Source organism: Perca fluviatilis, chromosome 15, assembly GCF_010015445.1.
Source record: "Perca fluviatilis chromosome 15, GENO_Pfluv_1.0, whole genome shotgun sequence".
Classification (NCBI taxonomy): Eukaryota; Metazoa; Chordata; class Actinopteri; order Perciformes; family Percidae; genus Perca; species Perca fluviatilis.
The window spans coordinates 8,015,103-8,034,149 of record NC_053126.1 but is presented as its reverse complement, the minus strand read 5'-3'; the positions used below and the strand labels follow the sequence as shown (position 1 = coordinate 8,034,149).

Genomic DNA, 19,047 nt, shown 5'->3' with positions numbered 1-19,047 from the left:
ATCCATACAAAAACTGAAGAGTAAAAAAGACAATTTATGTTTGGTTATTTTTTGCTAAGAGAGGTTAAAATGATATTAGTTCTCAAATATTTGGAGACGAGCCGTGGAGCGACATCCAGGTGTCCCCACAGAGCTTACATCAGGAATAATCAGTAGTTCTTCTACCCTTCAGTAGTTCTTCTACCCTTCTACCCTGCAATAAATAGATCTCGCCTTCAGTTTCTCTTCCACTTTTCACATAAACATGCAAATTCAGGTGAGTCAATCAGCCAACAGATGTATCACTTGTCTCTACTGGCATGCCATAAGCTTTAACAGCATGTACAGTACATACAACTTTAAACAAATCACGTTAGCAGTTCACAAATTGAAGCTATGAGTTCTTTACTGTGAAATTAAATTATAAATCATCACACCTCAGCTGCAGATTTACATGCAACTCACACAAACTCAACCTTTTTTTTAGGAGGAGCTTCTGTGCTCCATGTCTGCAGGTAAAATTGGATACAAATGTCCCTTGGGACCATCTTGAACGTGCTATGCACTTTTGGAAATTTGGTTGCAAGTCACAGCCGTCTCTGACGTGGATTACAGCTCATATCTGCAGAATTGCAGCGTGCTGTGAAGCTTCCAAAACCACAGAGGCATTGTGGGACTGTACAGTACCTCTGCTCGCTTCTTTCTGACATTTTTTTTTTTTTTTTGACAGGACTGAGGCTGCTAAAAGAAATGCACTGAGATAACTCAGATGTTTAGTACATCTCAGTCGGCATGCAGAGCAGCTTTTCACAGCTCCAAAGGGCAGCCGCCCATGATTCGCAATCTAAATTTCATTAAAAAAAATTCAATCCCTGTTTTCTTTTCATGTCAACACCTCCCTTAGGAGCGGATTACAAAATCCAACCCACGACAAAATGATCACAAGCGCTCGCAGAGCCCAACAGTGATATAGAGATTCACTGCAGTCAAATAAAGCTGGTTTAAAAGTGAAGAGTTAAACAAACATTCAGCACAGTACACAAATTCATTGTCTGTCTCCCATAACAAGATGACAGCCTGGAGCTTCTCTCATTTTGTTGTGTGTGTTGTTTTTCTGTCAAACCACACATGAATTATGTACACATCAGCCATTTCATCGATGTCATCAATGAGTTTATTTGTCATGCAAAACAGCAACTCTGCCCATTTACACATTCCTTCAAGGGCATCTTGTACTCTGTTGTCATACATCTGTATCTGTCTTCAGAGTAATTGGCCTGTCTTGTGTGGTGTTGACTGGGCTCGTCTCTAACTTATGCTTTGTTTGGGCACAGACTTGCAGGCAAAAAGCCTTTTGAATGTAAATGGCATATGGTGTAAACAACAAATAAATCAATTACCTGACCCCTTTAGTGTTTCTATGTACATCGCACAATGGAAGAGTACAAAATAACCACAATAAAGGTGTGAGACATCAAAAAACAATAAGGTGCGATTCTGCATCAACAGTTTCAGCATTCAAATTTGTATTGTAAACACTTAAATCCAGTGAAGAGGAGAGACTTGGCTTGTTATAGCACAAATGTGGGACAAATACTCCCACTCAACTCATATAAACACAATGAAAACCGCCACTGTCATGACGTTAGCCATTTGAGCATTTACTTATTTGTCTGCTCACAGAATCTAAAGTGGTGGTAGAGCATATTAAACCTCTGGAACAGCGGTCCGTGACATTCAGTGTTTTTTATTTTTTTTGCATTGTTCAGTATCGCACAAAAATACAGTACATCTGTAATGCCGTACATTTCATGTTTGCTTTCATCAGGCATGTCATTGTACCTATTTCAAACTCTATTAATGTGCATTGTAATGACTCCCAGTCACACTGCACATACAATACTGTATGTTGGAAATATTTACAAATACAAATTCACATTGACATAGCACTATCCCGAGATACCATACTATTCTAACCAAAGAACATCTCCCACATTTCTAATCTCTCTGAATGAAATGACAAAAAAAGAGTAAGTGGTTGATTTAAGGAATTTCATTCAAATGTATCAGTGAATTCAGGAAGCAACCGCTTTTGTTTTTGCACAATCCACAGTATATGTACAGTGGATCAAAGTCACAGCAGCCTATCTGACGTGCAGTATGTAAAAGGCAAACTTCTGGCTTTACATATGATTTACATACTGTGTGTTCCTGGTGTTCATTTTCTTTGGTCACACAAACAATATATAAGATATATATATATAAAATATCCAAGTTTTCATTTGAAAATGGAAAACAACTCCATTATTCAGTTTTTCGATAACTTAGACCAGGTGGGTGAAAAAGCTAAAACCGTGTCATAATTTAGGGGAGGCAGCTATGGTTCAGTTCCATATATGTCCAGGCCATTGACAGCATCAGAGGTCACAACCTCCTAAATTTCAGCCAGAAAAGGCAGCTGGATTTTCAACATGAAAAGAATTTCAAAAGTTTGAGACTAAGAATCATCTCTAAAAATGAGAAGCCAGGAGAAAAAAGAAAACCACTTATCCAATCACTCTTTGTTTGGTCCAGTAATGGAGCTACGTCCTGCAAAGGTTTCACACTGCCATGTGGAAAACAATTTAAAGTGCGTCCTCCATCAGACGAGACAATCCCACATGTCATGGGTCATAGGTCAAAGTTTGCGTTAGCAAGAAGTAACACTTATGGTTAAAAAAGGTGCTGCAGAGCCAATCCTTGGCTGAGCTCACATGACAGATTATTATTATTTATATTATTTTGGGAATTTGGGAAAGTACACACACTGGGTTAAGTCAAGCTTTTTTCTTGGAGGTGAGAGGAGACAGTTTTCTATCTCTATTCTTTATTTTAACCTGCCATTTCTTTGGCTTGAGGTCTTATAATATTAAAAACCAGGATGACTGACGTTACCAGACTAGCTGGAGCTCTTACGTCCCTGTCCCGGAGAGCTGGCTCTGACTCTCTTGCTCTGTGCTGGCAGCTTGCTCATCTTGTCCTTTAGGCCCTTGAGGTTGTACAGCCTGCTAAAAGTGAAGCTAAATGGAGCACTTGGTTCTTCCTGCCAACGTGCTTCCTGCGGTGATGCCGTCTGGTTGTGGGAAGGAGGATGGAGCTGCGCCTCTCTGTTAGAGTGCGTGTGGCGAAAGGAGCCCGGGGATTTTAAGTAAGGATGTTGATTCTGCGACTGGCCAGCGACCATCTTGCCCTGCGCTGCCAGAGGCGGTCGGGAGAGGAGGCTGTGCTGGCCGCGGGGGGCTTCGGCTTGCTTCCTCCCTGCTGCAGACCCGACAGCCCTCGCCGTCACTGGAGGAGGGGGTGTGGATGGCGGTTTGCGAGGGGATGAGGTATTAGCCAAGACCTGGAAACTACTGTGGAGCGCCTTGCTTTCTGCCTGGTTCAGCTGACAGCTTCCCCAGGGACGAGGCTGGGTGGCTGAGAGGGGTCGAGGGGGTCTGGATGGTCGGGAAGGGGAGGGCCCTCTACTGTCTTGCTGCTGTCCTCGAGGGGTTTTGGGAGAAGTGTGCAAAAGCTAGAGAAGAGAAGAGACTGGAGATAAGAAGAAATGTATAATATATGTATGATGAGGTATCAATACATTTGACTGGGGTTAATTATAACACCAATGTCTTTTAATGTATTCTATTAGTGTGCTGGCTTACATACAATGCAGCGTAACAAATTTTGCACTTACAAAGGCAGTGCCGAGCGATGGAAAAGAGAGGTACTTGGGTGCAATCGTGAGATCTGTTTTATTGCGGCTCTTGTTAATCTTACATGACAGAACAGAGTTAAAACATGCCAGCAACACTTCCCTGACTTGTAAGGACTATTGTTAGATAAAAAGCGTAGACTTAGTTCAACGGCGAGTGAGTTAAACTACGGCATAAATGTGAAACCATCAATCTTTTACCGATTCATCAATATTGCATCGGTGTGTGACTGCGTGCGGTGCCTCATTAAAACTATGTCACTTTAATTCACACAGTCTCCTTGTTCAATAATGAACAAGTATCGTGTGCTTCAAAGTTAGTGATGCACTGCTGGCGCATACTCAACAGACCTAGACACACACACACACACACACACACACACACAAGAAATGGTAACCTTGCAAAATACACTGCATACACAGTTCATTGAAAGATCATTTTGGTTAATGCAACTCAAGGTTCATTTTCATTAAACGTTAGCTTATTAGTGAAAAAAGGTTCAATTAAAGGAAAAGTTTGATAATTTGAGAACATTTTTTTATAATTTTTGCTGAGAGTTAGATGAGAAGATTGATACCACTCTCGTGTCTGTATGAAGAGGGGTGGGCATCGATTTGATTTGAACAATTCTTACTCCGATTGTTGTTTACGATTACGGTTCTAATCGATTCTTGATTGCGATGCAATGGTGATTTACAGTTTTACCAGGCTGTTTTTTTTCTCACCAGGTGAGCTATAGGTCACCCCCTTGGAACCGATTCCAAGTTGGAACCGGTTCTCGATGCCCAATCCTATGTATAAAGCTACCGCAGTTAGCAGTTGGCTTATTTAGCTTAGCACAGCGTCTGGAAACAGGGGGAAACAGCTTGCCAGGTTCTGTCCAAATGTAACAAAATCTATCTACCAGCAGTTGTAGACTTATTTAGACTTGTTTAATCTGTACAAAAAACATTGGAGTAAAAACGACAAATCATCCTTTTACGGGAGTGTCCTCTTGCCTGGCAACTGTTAAAGCCCCCTGTTTCCAGTCTTTGTGCTAAGCTAAGTTAGCCAGCTGCTGGCAGTAGATTCCTATTTTCGGTACAGACAGTCTACAGAAATGTATCAAACGTGTACGAGCGGTATCAAAATTCTCATCTAACTTTCGGCAAGGAAGCAAATCAGCGTATTTCCCATTAAACTTTTTCTGTAAAGCTTAAATCCATCATTTTTAAAAGTAATATGTCATTATTATGTTATCCTTTGGCATGGTGCAGTGTGGTGAAATACCGCCAGAATTATCAGTGACTGGCGAAACTTTCTCCACTATTCAGAAATGTTTTATCACTTAATACATTCATATTCACACCTTAAATCTAACTTTTTTACTGCCGACATCGAGATAAAATATCTGCACAAATATTATACTTGGTGCTGTAAAAATGCAAAACTGCTGAATGATGATGAGTTCTCTTCATTTAGCTCAGGTAAACTACTGTCACTACCACTTTTTATGAAATATAAAGACTTACACTAGGTCCCCCTTAAAAAGTGGGTAAACTGTGCTTACCCTTTACATCACTGGTGTACGCTGAACAGAATACTGCAAAGTTCAGAAATTAGAAAATTAAAGAAAATTTCAATTAGATTACCTGCACAGTGGCTTCAAGAGCTATTTTTGATGCTGATGAGGAGAATTACTTTGAATATAAAGATGCAAACTTCCGCCACCTTACTGTTCATACCTTCTGTCCATCAGTCTCTGTGGCTGAATGGGGCCTGTCTCTCCTCTCCACACTGCTGGGACCTGATGGCGCCTTGTCAACTGCCTTCTCTTTGTCTGCTCTCTTTTCCTCAGAAGATGCCTTCTTTGGTTGAAGGTCACCTGTGGGCAATTGCTTTAGCTCCGTTCTTTCGTTGGTTAATTCTCCTGGGGTCACTCCTCCGTCGACCGCTCTCCCTGCTGGCGAATGGTTCAGCGCCATCTCTCTCTTCGGGGCTTGGTATTGGGCCTCCTCGTTTTTTTCTACTGCCTCTGTCAAATCTTTACCTTGTTTAAAACGGTCGGCTGTTCTCTTAGCTTCCTCGCTGCCTCTCGTCTCCGTCCCCTGGTTATCCCCCTCTGTCCTCCTCTCTGCCGCACTCAGTTTTCTCCCCTTTTCATCCTCTTCTCTCCCACCCTCTTCTTCATTTGTGCTTTCTTTTTCCTCCACCATTTTAACTTCCTTCTCAAGTAAAGAAGACGAAGAGGAGACTCCAGCAGGCCTAGACAAACTCTGTGTTTCACTGCTCGAGGTATTCCTGTCTGTAGTGCCTAATGTAGCAGCACGAGTGTTCGAATTTGCGCGTGCAGGACTGCTGGTGGTGGTTGTATCATTTGGAGTATTTGTGTGCGTAACGCAAACACGATCCTCTGTCCTCCCGTGGTTGCTGGAAGCTGCTCGCTCCAAAACAGCCTCGTGGAAAGGAGAGTCGTTACATTCGTAAAACGAATCCTCTGAGGTGGTGGACAGAGCGGAGTCCGCTCTTGGTGAGAAATACTCGTCGGGCGTAGGCGTTCGAAAGTCTGGAGTGTATGACCGCGGATCCGGCGTGTGCGTTCGTGAGTCTGGGGTGCTGGGCGTAAGTGGAAGATACCCGTCTGGAGTTGGAGTGCGTATGAGAGCTGTGAGTGAACGTGGTTCTCTTTCAGGCGTCATCGAACGTAAGTCTGGCGTGAGTTTTTCGGGGAGACGTAAACGCAGGGGTCCTTCAGGTGTGTGCGTGCCGCTCCGTGCTTTAGGAGATTGTTCTTGAAAGCTGCCCTGTGTGTTATGTTTTGCAGCGGGCATGTTGTCTGTTGTGTTGTCTGTGTGTTGTGCTGGTGTGAAACCTGGATTACCTTGTGTGTCTGCGACTGATGTGTGTGTGCTGTCACCAGCACTGTCTTTGGATAAGTGTGTGGAAGAAACAGGAGTGTGTGTTGGAGCTTTTATGGAATCCACAGTCTCTAATGTATCTATATCTTGTGGCATCAACTCACTATATGATATTCTCTGAGGTGCATGTGCTCTTGCAAGGTATGTTTTGCCTTCTGTCACACTCTCACTTTTTTCACTTTGTCCTTTAGAAAACTCACAGCCTGTTAAAGCTCTTTCTGGAGCCTTTATCTCTGTCTGTAGTGTGGCTTCACAGTCTATCTGTGGGGTTAATTTGCAGTCTATCGACGTCAAAGTCTTGGGTTCGACATCTTTTGGAATTATTTCTTGACTATTCAAACTCTCTGCCTTTGGCGCATCAGCAATGAAAACATGAGACTGTTCTTCTGGGTTGTTTCCAGCAACAAACTGCATTCTTGCAATGTCATCATGTCGTCCAACTACTTCCTTCTTTGTCGCTTGGGAAGTCCCACTCTGTTTTTGCCGTGGAGCTCTTTCTGTGTTCTCTGCAGCTTTCTGGGCTCTTGTCTCGCTTCCACTGTTGTTTGTTGTCTCAGGCACTTTTTCTGGCGATGTCTGCGCCACGGTTGCTACATCGGGCTCATCGTGGACCGCGAGCGGCCCTATGCTCGCCTCAGGCCTCCTGACAACACTTAACTCCGGCAGCTTCTGGCCATTGCACATGACGCCACCTTTGATAACCAGCTGGAGTGTACGAGGTTTAGGGATGGGTGGGGTTGAGTTCAAACATGGGGATGGTGAGGAAGAGGGAGGGGGAGGATTGAGGGGTGTAAGAGCAGAGGTCAAAGGAGGAATGGAGGAAGAAGAGCTGATGGAAGACAAAGAAGAACAGGTACCGGGAGTCGTGCTTGTAGTAATGGAGACATAATTGTTTTCAGAAAGGGAGGTTGAACTGACAGACGGAGAGCGCGTGGCAGAAGCGGAAGAGGAGGACATGTGGCTGTTGACGGTGGGAGTCTGGACGTTAGGGGTCATGTCAGAGACGTTTTGTGGCTGCGTGTGTGATTCTGTATGTGGCAGCACCGTCTTCGTTTGTGTCTGTGATTCTGTGTTTGAGTCAGCGGGACACAGTTGTGGGGCGTGTGTACTGCTCGACTCCCGGACATGCGACTTGTTCACAATATCATGTTGTTGTGTGTTTAAATCACTTTCTGCTTCTTTTTTAGTGTTCGATCCGGGGAGGGTGGTGACAGTTTGTGTGGTGTGTGAAGGCCTCCCAACGGTAGGAGTGGATGCTTTGCTGCTAGATTGGCGAGGTGTGTTTGCACTGAGGGGCAGTGCGGTGTTATGGCTTGTATCTTGGTTGGTGGGTGTGTTTGAGTGCCGTTTGCTCTCAATGTTGAGAGTCTTAGTCGTGTCTTTGTCGGATTCACACTTTGGTCCAGATGCAGGTGATTTCTGTGCAGGTGCCTCTGCTTTGCCATTCAAGTCACCAGGCCCTGCATTGACTTGTGTTGGCTGTGCTATGCCTACCAGCGACTCTTCAGCCTTTGTTTTATCTTGTGCTAGTTGGAGTTTATTCATCTCCTCATATTTAGCAGTAAACTGTCTGGGCTTGGCGACTTCTGGCAGGATTTCCTTAGGCATGCTGAATGGACTGCTAAACCTGACCGCTTGGCTGGTTTCAAACATCTCAGATCTCTGTAGATGGACCTGATTCGGTTTGCTGGCATCACGAATGTTAATGAACCCAATTACATCACTGGGGGGATCAGGTTCTGGCCAGGTGGGCAGGTATGACATCAAGCATGCTTTCTCTAGATTGCTGAGTCCGGGGTGGATGGAAGGAGTCTCCTGTATGGCTTCTTTGTTAGCCCTACTCCGCCACCCGTTCTTCGTTTCTGGGTTCTTGGAGTTCTTTGGATTTTGGGACTCTTCGGGGCCAACAGAAGGGGTGGGGCTGGGCTTGCCTAAGGTAACCAGAGCATATTTGGGGCTGTTCAGTTTCCTTGCAATATCAGCAGAAAGAGGGGCTACTGCGACTGGCGGTGGGAGGGCCTCCAACTCAGGTTCAGGCTCCGTGGCGACCTTCCGGAGGTCAGCCAAGCTGGAGGTTGAGTAGAGGATGCGAAACAGCCTGTCGAAGGCTTCCACTGCCTGGCCTGTAACCACGGTGATGAGACTTGTGTCCAGACGCGATGACGTCCAAGTGAAACTACAGAATATACAGCAAATACAAAGTTAGACTACTTTGAAGTAAAACCAAGACATTGCAAAACAAACTTCATAAAATAAGTATAAATAGCAATAACTGAACCAGGCTGACAACTGGGGCAACTATGCATATATGGTGGATGGTGTACAGCCTCCAATTAGTGTGCAGAGCCAAAAGTAAATGCATAATTGTCCATTTACTTAGGGACTGCACAGTAAATGTATTTGTTTTTGTTGTACATTGAATACATTTATAACCTGTTTGTCTAGTGTGTAAATAATGCTACTGAACCTGAACAGACACAGTGCATTCTTTATTCGCATCTATCCATGCCACAAACAAAGACAGGTACAGCACACAGAGACACACACACACACACACACACACACACACACACACACACACACACACACACACACACACTGACCTGTACGACCCAGATACAGCTTTGTCTCCATCAATGAACATGAATCTGTGTCCCATTCGCCCTGTGACTTTGGTGCAGGACCGAGTGTAGAACTCTGCTCCATCTGTGCAGCGTACACGAAGGTTCTGTAACACACATTGATAGATGTCATGTCTTCTCCAGATTCAGAGCTAACTTTATAACCTGGGACCTGCGTGATGTAGAGTTGCAAAACAATGACAAGGAAAACTAACCAGAAATTACAATCACAACAAATATGCATAGCATTTAGTATCAAGAATACAAAGAACAAAAGTTATTTTTTATAATTTCATGAGGTGATGTTATCTTCCTTTTGGAATATTTGTTGGCTGATTGATGGCCAGGGTACTGTATATGTAAATTAGGGTGACCAAACGTCCTCTTTTGCCCGGACATGTCCACTTTTTACCTACTGTCCGGGTAGGTAACTTTTGTTACAGGTTGTTACAGATTTTATTTTATTTTATTACAGTTATTTTTGCACCATTGAAGCATAATAAAGCATGTTCAGTAACCTCTGAGAAGCCTGGCTGAATTTGTCTCAAGGCCGGGTCGAGTGTCCTCTTTTTTGGAAATCAAAATATGGTCACCCTATGTAAATAAAATGAAAAGGGCAGGGATACTGCACAGACCTGTGTATTGTCTTACCAGCACCATCCTCTAAACTACTGTAATGTGATCAAAGCATTCAATTATGCTCACAATGACACTTGTAAAGCATATGTTATGTAGACAGTTTTTCACGTGCACAGCTAACCCTACAAAATAGAAGTTTTAACAAACTGTAGTCTGTATGTGTAACCCACAACTGTTTGTTAGAAATATAAGTACTTTTAATAAAAACCATGGTGCCATACTTAGACGGTAGGAGCAGTAACGTACCACTTTCCACCCTAAATTTAAGCACATCGCTCCTCTGTTTCAATCTGCTGATCAATTACACATACCGCATCCAATGTGTGTTACTCTTACACAAACAACATGATGTTAAGTCCCATGGATTCTGAGTTAACCTCTATCTTTTCTTGATTAGAGTGCTGCATTTCACACCATGGACCACACCACGCTCGTCAATTGTCTCGACCTTTGTCGGTCTGTGTTGGAGCTTGCCTGCTTTGCTTATCTCTGTCTGACAAACACGGCACATATACTGTAAAAGATACTTCTGTATCAGGCTTTCCTCCGATTAAAACCTGGTGTCCTGCAGGGCTCAGTTCTCTGTCCACTTAAGATGTTTCCTGCATTGGAATACAAAAAAGACTGTTGCTTTCTTGTTTGGTCCAGCCAGATGAGGTTGCCTTTTGAAAATGTTTCCATAATCCATGATGTCAACACAATCTCATAGTTAAGAATTTAGTGTGATGGATTGCCATTCTGACCGGCCTCCAGGTGTGACTTTATAGCTGTAAAGCAATTTTATTTTTTCAATGAGTGCTAACGTTTAACTAAAGTTCATGATAATAAATGGGTGGTACAGGTAATGGTGCTACATACCTTTCAGATAACAGAATTACACATGAAAGGTACCTTGCGCTAAACACTTTGTCTATCAAGTCATTCTCAGTTCACTCACTTTCACTCTGACTCACTTCATGTCTTTATATAGAACAGACTTGCTTACCAACATCTGTACGAAAATACAAAAACTGCATTCTAATTTTGGCATATGCAGTCCTTTTTTGATGGAATTTGGTTCCCTTAGTTTCCCATAATCCATTATTTGTCCACAGTTGTTTATTGGAGTGTTCAGGTAGTCCTTAAAAACAAGGAAACTCAAACATCATGTGATGCAGGTGTTTAGTTTACGTTGGTAATGAGTCAATGGTACATATAGCAGCCCTGCATGGTGTAAATAATATACCTTAAATATGGGGTTTATTTGTCCGTTAAATGCAAGGAAATGTGGGATCACAAACCGTTAAACAAAAACTGCAACCCAAAATCGCTATCATTCCAAAATATGGCAAATACATACAATGTGATATGTAAAGTGAAATACAGTTTCAGCATGACTGTGTTGTCCGCCTGACATTGTTTGGTAGTAGATGTCCAGCTCTTGATAGGCTGTTTGAGGTCCCCCTAGAACATTTGACTAACACACCATTACTTTGGTTGTTGTGAGTTTAGATTTAGACCATCTCATTTGGGGAAGGCCTTTAGTTCCGCTGAAAGACACAACTTCATGAGCCACGTCTGTATGGAGGGGCCAGGTTCTGAACAATGCAGAATGCAGCCAACAAGTTATATAACCAGCTGTCTTGATGCAGCCGATTATTCCTGGTGTGGCTTGTCTCACAGTAGAAACATTTTTTTGGTCACACCCTTAACTCTTTTTCCCTCAGTACATTACTTTTGCCAACTGATTTTATCAAATCAGCAAATTGCTGTGTGTATTCAGCTCTAAACTGTATGTTAAGTGGTCGAACCCTCAGTCCACAGCCGAAAGGGTCAAGGGTCACTGTTAGAGTTGAAACCCCACTCAGACTGAAGATTAAGAAGAATCTGGCACCTCTTTGTCAAAATACTCTAATCTCGCCACTTATCTGCTCCTCCTCCCATCCTGTCTATCCACTCCTCCACCTTCTACCTCTTGTCACTTATAGCGCACAGTGAAAACTCACATTTGTCACATCTGTCTTCTACTCTTTCTGCGAGTCATCCTCGATTCAGCAGCCCAGGCTCGAGTCCCCGACATATTGGGAGAGTTTGCGTTAGCTGCATATCACTGTTCCTGGTCATAACTGCCACTTGTACAACTGTACCCTGGGATATCACATGTTTTGGGATGCCACATAGTAGCCACAGTGACAGGATTCTGTCAGAGACTTGCGTAGAAGGATACAGGACAATTTAATGGGCAGATCCCAGCACAGACACAGTATATGACCGAGATATGGATACATAATAATTTATGGCCAAGTGTACTGTAGCTCTAAGTATGCCATCTGTCAAACACGTCTCGTTGAGCTCCATAAAAACCCTGGATCTCTTTGTTAACACCGCGTTGTAAAAAAATACATATCACCAATAATGATATTCGCTCTGACTACAAGTGTCAACATGTGACACCAGCAGAGCCGATTTTGGTTATAATAACGACTGCTTTGCATGTATTTCTGCAACATTTCTCAAGTGTACCATGCCTGAGCGTTACACCTGTGCTACAGAGCATTGTACAAAATGGAAAACAATTCAAGGAAAGCTGTGACACCGGATTTGCAGTCCTAATGCATAGCCATTCTGTGATCAAACATTTGACTAATTTAAACGTAGGGCAACTTGAGGCCATAGTGCACTGTGCAGCTCCATTACTGTCGGCAGGTTTGCACACTGTACTTGGATTTGGGGCCAAAAACATGATTGAGACATCCCTAAGAATGTACATAAAAACAACAAAATACCAGATATTTCAAAAAGCAGCAATTGTTGCAATGAGAATAAAGCAGGTAGACAACCTCACAGCATTGCGCAAATGCATGTGTGTGTTTCTAGTAACATCTCTTGAGGTCTCCTAAATACTGATTTCTGCTACTTCAATGTATCACTTCTTCCGTCCGAATACTGATCCAAACCACTATTTACCTCAACAGTAAATGAAACTTTGAAACATAATAAGTCGGGTTGGGAACCTTCATGGCAACATGGCATCATGACTTTGCGTAAATATATACGCCACTTTCATAAAGCCAAATGGCGTGTTATTTTACGCCATTTTAAGCTATCCACGTGTATGATACACGCTGGAAACAGCTGATGTAAACAGACCCACCGATGGCCTGCGCCCGCGTTGCGCTTATCGGAGAGAACTGCGACACTACTTCGCGAGAACAACGTCACACGCCTGGCAAGAAAAAAAAAATGGTTGAGTTTAGGAAAAGAACACAGGGAAAGGCTTTAGTAACAAAACAGTGACAAAAACACGGAAAATAACGACTAAAACACGCTTACGACAACAACAAATGGTTGGGTTTAGGAAAGAAACATTGGGTAAGGCTTATTAAAAACAAAAAATTTAAAACAAAAAACAGCCGAAAAAATCGCCACACGCGAGGCGCAAACCCGGCTCTCCCAGGTGAAAGTCCTGTGTTTTACCCATCCACCACCCTAACCTACCTCCTTACCCAATCCCCCGTTCCTTTATACCACTCGCTACGGCGGAAATGGACTCGCAATATAGGCCAATGGCGGCCGATTTGCGTTGATATACACGCAAAAATGCGATTATGCGTCTTCATAACATGCAAAAACGGAATACAAATTGGCGTGTCATACATACGCCAATTCATGAGATCAGTCTGTTCATGGAAATGATCCAACCCCGCCCTACTGTATATTGGGTTATCTAAATGGTTCTCCTATAGGAAGGAGGAACAACGCAGCAGCACTGAAGCAAGCAAGTAAAAATTTTTCGGGCGCTGCATCTTTTGTGTTTGCCTTTTGTCTGTTGCCTGCTGTGTTCAGACTCGATTACATTCAGGAAGTGTCTTTTTTAAGAGCAGATACAATAAAAAAAAGGGGAGTTCATATATACGACTGCGTGAATTTGTTGATAAAAAACCAAGCGTAGCAATACATAATAATATTGAGGAGGTGACGCATCGTGACGCATCGTGATATCAAATCAATTCGAATCGCCGACAGGATCATCGTAATCGAATCATGAGACCAGTAAAGATTCACACCCCTGTGGCCTACCATCTACAGAAACATTTTTATAGGCCGACTTGGCACCTTGATCAAAAGATTAAGTCAAGAATACAATTCATTGAAGATAGTGTTGTATTTTGTCTTACTTACTTCTACGTGTTCCAACATGCCTAAAATGTGTTTTATAACTCGTGTTTTTCATGGTAACCGGCCAATTATGGAATAAAAACACTCAAAGTACGAGAATTATCTATGGTACAGTGCCAGCTGGGAGGATTTGTAGGTTGTTGTTGTGTGTGTGTGTGTGTGTGTGTGTGTGTGTGTGAGAGAGAGAGAGAGAGAGAGAGAGAAATAGAGAAAAAAAAGAAAAAGAAAGAAGGTAAGAAAGAAAGAAAGAAAGAAAGAAAGAAAGAAAGAAAGAAAGAAAGAAAGAAAGAAAGGAAGAGATTGCATGTGCTTTCACTTATCCATGCTAATAAAAACCTCTTGACTTCAGTTATTTGTCATTCTTTCAAAAGATCATTTGTTCTACAACAGTGCCTTACAGATGTATTTCCCCCCACCCACTATCCAAAGGTCAAAGATTCACTCTCCGTTAGTAAAACATTTACTCTATATAGAATTGGAACTAGGACATTTTATCCTTTAACAATTGATAATGAACTTTTCACTGGTTATCATGACAAACGCCAATATATGTCTTACTCAGTCTGCCCAACAGCGTGATCTAGAGCAAAATAAGGCCAGATTGCCATGAAATTTGATTTTTTTTTACTTCACTTTAAGTATACAACTAATCTTTGGTCTTTGATGCTAAACGTCAGAGCGGCGCTGTCTCACCTTGAGGTGACCCGGGTGCATGTTGGCTCTCTGACACATGGACAGGAAATGAGGTAGTGTTGTGCGTGCCAGCAGGATGTAGACCGAAACCTTCCTCTTGACGCCAGCATCTAGCAGATCTCTGAAGATGTCGACATCAGTGAACACATCCATCACCACTGCTATTACCTGGAGACAAACACGCACAACTTACATTACACACATGGTAAAATCCCTATGACATACATGTCATGCATACACAGTTTATGCTTGCAAGTAAGTAAATACATGCTCATACTTTATATTACGTCGCAGTAGGATCAAGCCTCAGGCTAGGGCTGGGCAATATATCAATATTATATCGATATTGATATATAAGGCTAAATATGATCTTAAATTTTGGATATAACAATATTGTAATACAACATAGGTGTTGTCTTTTCCTGGTTTTAAAGGCTACATTATAGTAAAGTGATGCAATTACCAGACAGAGCTGTTCTATTATGTGCCTTTACCCACTTAGTAATTATGTCACCATTACTGGTGATTATTTATCAAAGATATTGTGTAAATATTGTGAAAGCACCAATAGTCAACCCTACAATATCGCCGCACTATCGACATTGATGTATTTGGTCAAATATATCGTGATATTTAACTTTCTCCATATCACCCAGCTCTACTTCAGGCGTGACGTCACTGTGAGTATAAAGTTTACTCTTTCCTGCCAAGACAAATAAGATTCAAGCTGTTCCACAGGTTTAAATAAATCATCACACACAACTTTTCCTGAGCAAAAGAAATTTTATTTATGCACATTCTCCCAGGTCTCTAATGATATGACCCATATATCTTTTTTTTGGTCAGAGGCTCTTCAGGGAAATGCCCATTGGATGTTTTAGTCAAGTAACACTAAGAACAGCTGCTTAGAAATAAAAACATGTCACATAAACTTGTGTCTTCGGACGAGTCAGCCGCATGAACTGACATAAGCTCACACTTATATACATGATAATGCGCATAATCATGCAAATATACAACATAACAGACCATGTTAGTGTGCGGCACTTCTTTTAGTCCCAGATAATAAAGCAGTTTAATCAAGTTGCACTTTACTCTTTGTTGTCTCATTTGGTCAACAGTCTGTACTCTGACCTCATATGGACTGAGAGCTATGGCTGCTCATGGTAACATTATGTCAACATTACAGTTAACCTTTTAAATGGGTAGAGTAGGTCAGGTCAATGAACACACCAGACATTCATTCATGCATAAGCAACACTGGAGAGCACAGATACAGCACAGACAAAGATATAGATACATATATCGACTATATATGCCTATATAGGTCTTATGTTAAGCAGACAGAGCTAAACAGAGATTAATATTTTCATTAATCAAGTAGGCTATCTCAAATAAGGGGAAAACACCTTCAACCGGTTATAGTCTACACATATGTTTAATTGTAAGTTATTATTTGTATGACTTAACATTGCTGTAGGCCATATGAAATGAGTTACTTACTGAGAAACTTTAGGATATAGGCCTAGCAGTCTAATTTGTTTCTAAAGTGAAAATTAGGGCTTAAGCATAGACCTACAGTACATCGCAAATAGTGGCCCAACATACCTTTTGCGCCTGCGCAATCATTTTTCTGACAACCTCTTTGATGTGCGCCTGACCCTCCAGGGGTGGCTGCGCGTACACAGTAGTGCGCGTCACCCCCCGGTAAGACACGCTGTCCGGCCAGCCCAGGTCCATCTGCGGGATGGACGTATCCGACAAGTCGGGCCAGTAGTGCAGCGACAGCGGGGGCTCGTCGTCCTCGGCATTCTCCGGAAAGAGATCCGTGCCCGGGTCATAGGGCTTCACCGCCTCGGCGAGAGTTTCCAACTCCGGGTCCGAGAGGAAGCCGCGCAGCTCGCGAGCCTCCAGGTACTTAACAAACGCCTCGCGACCATCCCGCAGGAACGTCTCCAGCGCGAGCCGCTGGTCTTCGCAGTACAAGAACTCCGGTTTGGACTCGTGCCTCCGCGGGTTCACGTGGTTATCGTCCAGGCACTGTATCTGGGACAGAGCCATGTCTCCAGCACAAAATAAGGAACCACTTAAACTTAAGAAAATAATAATAATAACACCAAGTATCACGGCACAGTTCCTCTCCTAAACCTATGTAGACTGTGGGTAAAGAAAGCAGCTTAAAATGTTCTAATTGCTCATCTGTGGTTTAAACAGCTGAGCAGTTTAACTCCAGACTTGTTACACATAACTTCATGTGGTCCCCTTCTTCGGTTAGCCATGTAATCCCTTTCACCGGCCATGACGCATTAACACTCCGCCATGTCATTCCCAGTTCCAAATGAACGACTTAACCGTCCAGAGAGAGTGAATGAGTGACACCCCGCTGACGGCACCGCCCGACAGGTGTGACCCTGACAGGCAAAACATCCACCCACAAACGAAAAATGCGCACCTTTGCCACGTGACCTGTACAGCTTTCCTACCGCGCGCGTGTGTGTGTGTGTGTGTATATATGTGTGTGTGTGCGGGCACTGTGGAACGAGAAGTGGCCGGAGAAATAAGTTAATTAACGAGGAAACCCCTTCCCTTCTCAAAACCTTATTAAATCATTAGAGTGGCAGTTCATCAATATGAGGCATCGCATGAAAACCATCAGCAGAACATGCATACCTGTGCAGTGCCGTTTTACCTGTTCTGTCATGTTTCCTGCCAGGAGGAGAGAGCCACAAACCATTTAAACAGATCAAAATGAAGCACATAATTGCTTCATAGAAAGGAAAAAAAAAACAAGATGAAGAGATTAGGATGGGATTAATGGGATCTAAAAACATTAACTGGAGGAAACATACCATATATTCGTATTAATTAATTAATTTATTATTATAAAATAAGCATAAGAAAGTACAGTTTCTTAAACCAAAATGACATGTTAACCTACCCAGGGCATCAAAACTGACATTTGAACTCTGTAGTATGAGTTTTACATTCTGTAGAAACATAAAAGCACTCAATGTGTGTCAGAGCTTCAACTAAATTCCCAGACTTGATAATACTAAGAAGTTAATAGTTTTTTTATATATATATATATATAGTTTATGCATCCTCATTAGCTGCTGTTACAACAACAGCATCTACTCTTGCTGGGGTCTACATAATGTATTTACAATACTTCAGTGAAAAAAAACAAAGAGACATGACAAGTAGCATCTGACATCCATACAAGACTCAACAACGCTCACGAAAATATTAAGAAGAAACAAGTTAAATGTACGAAACCCTTCACAATAAAAGACAACGTAACATGTCTTCTCAAGAATCAACAGCCTTGAGGTTATACGACGCAGTTTCATGAGCGTATGCAAACTTTCAATTACTTAAAATTGGTAAGAACTCACTTATCATAAATTACAGCCTCACGATGCAGCCTGCATTGATCTCTGCAGATGTGTGGGATGTAATTACATGTCATTAGATAATCTATAAAACTGTGGGACACAGAGATTACAGTAAAGGCTGAAGGTTGACATGTCTGTTACTTCGCAGTAAGGAGGTAATGGAACAGTCACTGTTCCATTATTAATGTGACTACTATCGCCACTGTTCATCACACCCCCAACCGGCTCGTCAGACACCGCCTACCAAGAGCCTGGGTCTGTCCGAGGTTTCTTCCCAAGAGGGAGTTTTTCCTCGCCACTGTCGCACTGCTTGCTCTTGAGGGAATTACTGGAATTGTTGGAATTGTTGGGGCTTTGTAAATTATAGAGTGTGGTCTAGACCTACTCTATCTGTAAAGTGTCTCGAGATAACTTATGTTATGATTTGATACTATAAATAAAATTGAATTGAATTGAATTGAAAAATTGAATATAACCTGCTGCTCACTGTGACGTCATCCGTCGGTATGTCTGTACGTTTGCGTGCTGTCGGGCTAACAGGAAAAAGGGAAAAAACTTTAGGGAAGTGGTCAGAGCTTGTGGTAAATGTTGGTTGCGCTGACAAAGTAACAAACTGGGATGTTAGTTTTGCTGCAAAGGTGTAATTCTAAAATGTTCCTACCACTAACATTGAGAAAGGGACACAGCTTGGTTTGTCTTCCTGATTCCCTTTTAATTATTTCCAACTTCCTCTCTATCTGGTTGTCACTGCTGATCACACGATGACCAAATTACTGGCTGACTCATCAACTGCCCCACATATTTTTTTGATTTATTGCTCTTGCCGATCAGCCGAATATGACCAAGTATCTTTCAAACTGTCCTACTGGTCGGCTGGGTGTTGGACTGGTTTGCAGGCTGATCGCGGTTAGACCTTCTTTCAGTGTCAGGG

General features: G+C 42.5%; 1 protein-coding gene across 5 annotated transcripts; it reads right to left on the bottom strand.

Moving 5' to 3' along the window:
- Positions 1–1,134: 1,134 nt before the first annotated feature.
- LOC120574880 (flocculation protein FLO11-like) lies at positions 1,135–17,154 on the bottom strand. 5 transcript variants are annotated; one of them, XM_039825373.1, is made up of 6 exons: positions 16,330–17,154; positions 14,722–14,889; positions 9,214–9,338; positions 5,438–8,786; positions 5,263–5,295; positions 3,420–3,532 (listed from the first exon to the last, which is right to left on the bottom strand). In XM_039825373.1, the coding sequence occupies exons 1-5, from the start codon at positions 16,780–16,782 to the stop codon at positions 5,266–5,268; spliced, it is 4,125 nt and encodes a 1,374-aa protein (XP_039681307.1). In that variant the 5' UTR covers positions 16,783–17,154; the 3' UTR covers positions 3,420–3,532; positions 5,263–5,265. The 5 variants fall into 5 exon arrangements, with proteins under 5 accessions (XP_039681305.1, XP_039681306.1, XP_039681307.1 ...); XM_039825374.1 differs by having other exon boundaries at positions 3,464–3,549; XM_039825371.1 differs by lacking the exon at positions 5,263–5,295 and having other exon boundaries at positions 1,135–3,532; positions 16,330–17,153.
- Between the last annotated feature and the right edge of the window lie 1,893 nt (positions 17,155–19,047).